Source organism: Engraulis encrasicolus, chromosome 9 (genome assembly GCF_034702125.1).
Source record: "Engraulis encrasicolus isolate BLACKSEA-1 chromosome 9, IST_EnEncr_1.0, whole genome shotgun sequence".
NCBI classification, from domain to species: Eukaryota; Metazoa; Chordata; class Actinopteri; order Clupeiformes; family Engraulidae; genus Engraulis; species Engraulis encrasicolus.
Genome location: NC_085865.1, coordinates 10,908,296 through 10,916,342, shown reverse-complemented (window position 1 = coordinate 10,916,342; position 8,047 = coordinate 10,908,296). Strand labels below are relative to the sequence as shown.

Below are 8,047 nucleotides of genomic sequence, written 5' to 3'. Positions count from 1 at the left end.
ACACACACACACACACACACACACACACACACACACACACACACACACACACACACACACACACACACACACACACACAAACACACACACACATACAGAGAGAGAGAGAGAGAGAGAGAGACAAACACACACACACACACACACACACACACACACACACACACACACACACACACACACACACACACACACACACACACACACACACACACACACACACACACACAGACGCGCAAGCACATCAAAGTGGCGGAGTGAACCCAGAGACACAGAGAACAAACAGAGTCATCACCACTGAGTGCTTTCTCTGAGGCATAACGTTTCCTTCAATAAATATTTGGTTGAAACCTTTACTATCATCGTCTGTGTTTTGTTTGCTTCTGTGTCAGACATAGGCCTACAGTATTTGCTGTGTTCATCGTGAGGCAGCGTTTTCCTGTTTAAAGACAGAAGAGTTGAGGTAAAATTACAATTTTAGTCCAGCAAGGGAAGCTGACAATGACTTGGATGCATTCACATTAGACAGTGCACTAAAACCCTGCTCACATTATACAACTTTAAAATCATGTCCGAGTTTGACGTTACAGTAGGTTGCACCGCATACATAAAGAGAAACACAAGTGTCAATCTTATCCCTGCTCGTAAAAACAGAGGCAATAACCGACTTTCTATTTCAAATAAACAGAATTCAATATCTACTATTTGTAATCAGTGACTCTTTGAACCGGCAAAATTTTACCTTAGAATTTTGCACACGACGAGGAAATCTTTTTAAGTCGAGAATCGGGCCGATAGTCATGTAGTTTGAGCCTAGCTTAACCCTATCCAGACTGGGGGGTACCGCACCAACTTTGATGTCGTATAACTCCTGAATGACTAAAGCTATGACTACGAAACTTTGTGACTTTTCCTAAAATGAAGTTGGCTACAATGTGATACCAAAAGATTAGGTTTATCATTTTTGTTGTTGCCATGGCAACAGTTTTCTGACAGGTACGCCTGACCAAAAATCACTGATCTAAGTCTCATCATCATCACTTTTCACATTTTTTTTACATTTTCATTTGCATCAGACACCCTTGTGAACATTTGAAGTGGTCTGATGCACATAATAACCAAAATTGATGTGCATTACCCAAGTTAGATGGAAAATACATTAAGGTGACATTTTGGGCAATAAAATCAGGAAATGACGTCATAATGATGTCATAATATCCAATAATGACACCAAACGGATGTCATTCATAGTTATTTGGCTGAAGATCATCCCCTCCAAGTTTGTCTTGTTTACAAGACATTTAATTCAGAATTAATTCACTTTAATTTTGAATAAAGTTTAATTCAGCTTTGAAAAAAATCGGAATTAACTGAAAGATCAAAGTAAACTCTGTGGAACTATTTAATTCAGAATTTAAAAAATCATGTTAACGTAGTAGCTCTGGTAGCCACTTGGGGAACAGGTTGACATTGGAGGCACCTGCTCATACATTCGGGCTTGTTTGGCCAGCGCTGGGGCTAGTATGAAGTGTTCCCATACTTTTGGATACTTGGAGTACTGTATCTTGGACCTGTACTGTGGATCTTTGGTAGTCTATTTTATTTATTCATGTGAGGTTTTCCCCTTGGAGGAGAGCCATCTTGAAGAGGGTTCAGGACTGGGCTGAAGAAGACGACACTGCTTGCTGTAGCCCAGGGGCCTGGCAGGTATGTTGGTTTGTCCTTTTACACCCTGTATTCATCATTACATTTGTAATTATGTCTTCTTCGTACACTTTGTAATTATGTCTTCTTCTAAAGACTTAGTAAATCATTAATTTATGATGAACAAAACATTCACACGTTTTTATTATTAACTAAGTTTCATGCTTGCTTTGTAAAGTATCTACAAATAATATGTTTAAGATTTTACAAACCTTTAATAGAGTATTTTTTTTTTATTCATTTACAAACCATATTAACATTTTCCAGTCATTTACAAACATTTGTTAATGCTTTGTTCATCATGTGTTCATTATTTACTAAGTGTAATGCTTTATAAGCATGCATTAATATAAAGTATTACCCATTAAATCCTCACATGCCCACTGTCACTTCACTACAGATTACATTTATCAAAGTTGTATTAAGTAGAAGTAGAAGTTACAGATGTAACTTAAACACGAATGGAATGATATTACCTGGTTTCAACTTTGTATTATCATACTAGTAGAGTAGAGAGTAGAGTAGAGTAGAGTAACTTTATTGATCCCCAGGGGGAAATTCAGGTATCCAGTAGCTTACATAAATACACAAATAAACAAATGCCCACATGGACATTTCAAGACACAAATAACACAGGAAAAGTCAGGGAGGGGAAAGTAAAAATAAAAATAGTAAAGATAAAAAATGTGAAAAAGTAATATGTAAAAAATGTAAAAAGGTAATTGACGTGGACCAAATTCTGGAGTCTGTGGCTAAGGGAGAGGCAGAACGGAAGCTGCAAACCATGACAACGATCATTGTCAGGATGGCGGCTGAGAGGTTTGGTGAAGAGGAGAGGAAGAGCTCGGGAACGTCCTACACAAGGAACCACAGAGCAGAGAAGGTCCACCTCATAAGGCAGGAGATGAAAGCACTGAAGTCTCAATACAAGGAGGCAGGAGATGAGGAACGCTTTGGCCTAGCCCAACTAATATCCATGCACCGGAAGAGGATAAGGACTCTTCGCCGGGCAGAGTGGCATCGGAGGAGGCGTCAGGAGAGTTTGCGTAAAAGAGCGGCCTTCATCGCGAACCCCTACAAGTTCACGAAAGACCTGCTAGGCCAAAAGCGCAGCGGCAGACTATCCTCTTCAAAGGAAGACATTGACCAGCATCTCGCACAGATGTTCAGTGATCTAAGAAGAGAGGAGGCGCTGGGTGAATGTGACATCCTCATTGATCCACACGAACCAGAGGTGCAGTTTGACATGGCGGAACTGACGCTGTTGGAAATCAAGGAGGTTGTCCATAAAGCTAGAGCAGGCTCCGCTCCAGGACCAAGTGGTACATCGTACAAAGTGTACAAGAACTGTCCCAAACTGCTACTACGGCTGTGGAAGATCCTGCGAGTGTTCTGGAGGAAGGTGAAGATCCCAGAACAATGGCGGATGGCTGAAGGGGTCTGGATCCAGAAGGAGGAAGATTCCACCCAGCTCGACCAGTTCCACATCATCTCCCTCCTTTGCATTGAGTCCAAAATCTTCTTCAGCACCATCTGCAAGAGGCTGAGCAGCTACCTGGCAAGGAACAGCTATATCGACACATCAGTCCAGAAAGGTGGTATTTCTGGCATGCCGGGTTGTGTGGAGCACACTGGTGTGGTAACACAGCTTATCCATGAGGCCAGAGAAAACAGGGGTAACCTGTCAGTACTTTGGTTTGACCTGGCAAATGCATTTGGCTCCATCCCCCATAAGCTTGTCCAGCTCACTTTGGTGAAACACCATGTCCCCAGCAAGTGCAGAGACCTCATCGCTGACTACTACAACAACTTCAGGATGAGGGTCTCTGCAGGAGCAACTCCATCAAGCTGGCACAAGGTAGACATAGGCATCATCACAGGGTGTACCATCTCTGTGACGCTGTTCTCCTTGGCCATGAATATGCTCACCAAGTCTGCGGAGCCAGAGTGCAGAGGACCACGTATGAACTCTGGACAACGTCAGCCACCCATCAGGGCATTCATGGATGACCTTACAGTCACCACAGAATCAGTCCCAGGATGCCGGTGGATACTGAAGGGCCTGGAGAAGATGATGGAGTGGGCCCGAATGCGTTTCAAGCCAGCCAAATCCAGATCCATGGTGCTGAGAAAAGGAAAGGTAGAGGACAAGTTCCGGTTTAACATCACAGGCACCGCAATCCCAACGATCACAGAGAAGCCAGTCAAGAGCTTGGGAAAGGTGTTTGACAGCTCTCTGAAGGATGCAACATCTATCCAGACCACCTGTGCTGAGTTGGAGGGCTGGCTTAAAGCCGTGGACAAATCTGGGCTACCTGGAAAGTTCAAAGCCTGGGTCTACCAGCATGGCATCCTACCCAGAATCTTGTGGCCTCTCCTTGTCTATGCCGTCCCAGTTTCCACAGTAGAGACCTTGGAAAGGAAAGTCAGCAACCACCTGCGGAGATGGCTGGGGTTACCTAAAAGTCTGAGCAGCATCGCACTCTACGGGCGCAATAACAAGCTGCAGCTGCCCTTTAAATCCTTGGAGGAGGAGTTCAAGGTAGCAAGGGTTAGAGAGGTGGTGCTGTACAGGGACTCCAGTGATCCAAAGGTGGCCAATGCTGGAATCCAAGTGAGGACGGGCAGGAAGTGGAAGGCAGAAGAGGCCGTTCAGACGGCTGAAGCTAGGCTGCGCCACAAGGCTTTGGTGGGAGTTTTGACACGAGGCAGAGCGGGTCTGGGATCCTTTCCAACCCCGAAAATGAACACCAGGGGGAAAGAGAGGCGGCACCAGATTCAAGAGGAGGTGAGGGCTGATGTGGAGGAGATGCGATCCTGTAGGGCCGTGGGCATGAGACAGCAGGGGGCCTGGACAAGATGGGAGAATGCGCTGGAGCGGAAAGTAACCTGGAATGAGATCTGGAGAGCTGAGCCCCACAGCATTAAATTTCTTATCCAGGCAGTGTACGATGTGCTGCCCAGTCCGTCAAATCTGCAAGCATGGGGTCTAGCAAAGTCACCAGCCTGCCCACTATGTTCCAAGAGAGGCACCTTGGAACACGTCCTTAGTTGCTGTACAACAGCACTGGGTGAAGGGCGTTACCGCTGGAGGCATGATCAAGTCCTGAAGACTATAGCCGAAGCTATCAGCACAGGACTGGTATGGGCAAAGCAGCAGCGTACCCCCAAGAACAACATCACCTTTGTCAAGGCTGGAGAGCAGGTTACCCCAGCAAACAAGGCACCAACAGGCATACTGACCTCAGCAAAAGACTGGCAGCTTCTGGTGGACCTTGAGAAACAGCTGAGGTTCCCCAGCAACATTGCAGTCACCACCCTCCGCCCTGACATCGTCCTTGTATCAGAGGCCACCAAGCAGGTCGTATTGCTGGAACTCACAGTCCCGTGGGAAGACCGCCTGGAAGAAGCTTTTGAGAGGAAGCTCTCCAAGTACGCAGGGCTGACCAATGAGTGCCAGCAGTCAGGTTGGAGGGCGAAGTGCCTACCAGTCGAGGTAGGATGCAGAGGCTTTGCTGCCCGGTCCTTGGCCAGTGCATTGGGGCATTTAGGCATCGTCGGACTGCATAAGAGGAGAGCCATCCGCAATACCACTGAAGCGGCAGAGAGAGCCTCAAGATGGCTGTGGCTCAAGAGAGGAGAACCATGGAGTCGTGGTAGCTAGCGCGCCATCTGGACACAAGCTGGGGCCTGATCACCCCCGGTTGGGTCGCCTGGTTGACGGGGGGTATGATGTTGAAAGACCCGAAACCCCCCAATGATATCAGGAACATCACTGAAGATGTGTCCAGATTGCATCAGTAGATGTATTCCCACAGTGCGTAGTGTTGTAATTGCATCTTTCAGAGTACTTCTATCCATGTAACGTCCCTGCAATGTCCAGGCAATCTCCACTAATCCCCCATACATAAACACATGGAAATTGTATGGTGTGCCCATAGGCAGAACATACCCACTGTAAGCTATGGTGACCAGGGGTTGGGGAACCTTTTTCATGCGAGGGGCCACTTCAAATTCCTCCAAGGGCCGTAAAATTCCTCCAAGGCCCGTACTATGAACACACACCAGGATTTCCCCCTGCATTTTAGGTCTATATTGAAGGCAGCCACCTTTAAAACAGACCCCACCTTTTCAACGAGGGGCCAGTTCAAATTCCTCCAAGGACCGTAAAATTCCTCCAAGGATTTCCCCCTGCATTGTAGGCCTATTGAACGCAGCCACCTTTAAAACAGACCCCACCTTCTCTAGGTCCCCTGAAATATTACTTAATCATTTTGCAAACGTAATTTCCAAGATTCCTTTATAACAAAACATGTCATATTTCATGTGAATCTGCATGACATTAAAATTATGTCAGGGGCCGGATAAAAGGGCCTCAAGGGCTGTAAATGGCACTCGAGACATAGGTTTCCCCACCCCTGCTATGGGTCAAAGACGTCCAAAAAGGAATTGTCATTCAGTGTAACAAATACCTTCTGCTGACTGTAGCTGTAAGAAACATGTCTCTTTTTATTTTATTTTTTTCCAGTGAATTCATGAAAGCATCGGCTGTCATCCATTCACTTGAAACAATTTAAAAATCATGTTTTTTTTACAGTTACAGTCAGCAGAAGGTATCTGTTACACTGAATGACAATTTCTTTTTGAACGTCTTTGACCCTATGGTCGAAATCTCTGACTTAGCACTGGTCTTCATGATGCAGCACCATCCTTGCAGTCTGACACAAAACAGCACGACAGGGCCAGTGTGTATGTGGAAAAATGCCAAATGCCTATGCATACAGTGCACCTACTTTGTGCATTATATTATGGTCAAACTCTATTCCAGCAAGACTTCATCACGTGTAGTCAGTCAACCTGACCTGTGTGCTTATGTTGTTGACAGTTCAAGTTGTCCATGTGCGCATACCCATATACCAATCCAACCTGTGCCCACAGTCAGGGGTGTAGCAGCAAATTGTGGGCCCTATGTACAATCAGAATGCCCCCCCCCCCCAACACATACACACACTCACACACACACACACACACACACACACACACACACACACACGCACACACACACACACACACACACACACACACACCAGCCATATATTAATCCACATACGGTATATCAGAACCTGTGTGGGCCCCCTATATACAGAAAAGAAAATAAAGGTCCGCAACACTGTTAAATGCTCCCAAAGATTTAATGTGCCATGTGCCATTAAATCTTTGGGAGCATTTAACAGTGTTGCGGACCTTTATTTTCTTTTCAGTTATCTTATGTTTGGTCCAGCACCTGTGCCACTGATGTGCACGCATTCTTTGACTTTCTGGGCCCCCCATATACTGCACATGGGGGGCCCTGTGACTCGGTCACACTTCACCCCCCTGTACAGTACGACGCCCCTGTGCTTACAGTATGTCATGGTCGAATGCTATTTCCAGCAGGACTGTGATTGAGTGTCCAGTCTTGCGGCCCATCATGCAATATTGAGAGGAAACTACATTTTCCACATGGCTGCCTTCATAGAGAGCTGTCATCAGCAGCTGCGCATGTGTGTGTGTGTGTGTGTGTGTGCGTGCGTGCGTGTGTTTGTGCGTGTGTGTGTGTGTGTGTATGTGTGTGTGATTGTGTGTGTGATTGTGTGTGTATATACGTGCGTGTGTCTGTGTGTGTGAGTGGCTGTGTGTGTGCGTGCGTGTGTGTGTTTGCGCGCGTGTGTGTGTGTGTGCATGTGTTTGTGCATTTAGTGCATTTGTGTGCATGTGTATGTGCATTTAGTACATGGCCACAGCTAAGCGCTATAGCTTTAAAAAGCTGAATGACAGAATACGAGTATGGTTGTGTGTGTTGTGCTGATATGTGTTTTGCTGTGTAATGTGTCAGCAGGATGCTACTGTATGTAACTGTAGCCTATGCATTATGAAGGAGCAGACTCCTCCGTGTGTTGTTCATTGAAGTGGTGTTTCACTGTTGGGACACCCAGTGGTGTAGTCTATTTTTTTGTGGTGGGTATACTGTATATTTGAAAATTTTTGAAGTGGGTATACTGTATATATATTTGTGCTATTCTACATAATGGATCGATCAATTTTAAGTGTATACTGAAATCCCTGAAATTTTGAGGTATAGTGCGTCTACCTGCGTTCTACGTAGACTACACCACTGGGGACACCCATTTCCATGTGTTGCTCATTGAAGTGGTATTTCACTGTTGAGACACCCATTTCCATGTCTTGTTCATTGAAGTGGTATTTCACTGTTGGGACACCCATTTCCGTGTATAGCATCCAATAAAGGTGATGATGCCTTGTATCAGATGTAGTAAGTGATGGTGGCTTGTGGACAGGGCCACTG

The 8,047-nt window shown here is 45.7% G+C and overlaps 1 protein-coding gene across 1 annotated transcript; it reads left to right on the top strand.

Annotated features, from left to right (window-relative positions):
• The first annotated feature begins 2,485 nt into the window (after nt 1-2,485).
• Nucleotides 2,486-5,459, top strand: LOC134454974 (uncharacterized). Its single transcript, XM_063206052.1, has one exon. The coding sequence runs from the start codon at nt 2,486-2,488 to the stop codon at nt 5,363-5,365; it is 2,880 nt and encodes a 959-aa protein (XP_063062122.1). The 3' UTR covers nt 5,366-5,459.
• Nucleotides 5,460-8,047: the final 2,588 nt, after the last annotated feature.

What these genes read in the sequence shown, in the direction of transcription:
- LOC134454974 (XM_063206052.1), top strand. Translation starts at nt 2,486, where the DNA reads ATGACAACGATCATTGTCAGGATGGCGGCTGAGAGGTTTGGTGAAGAG.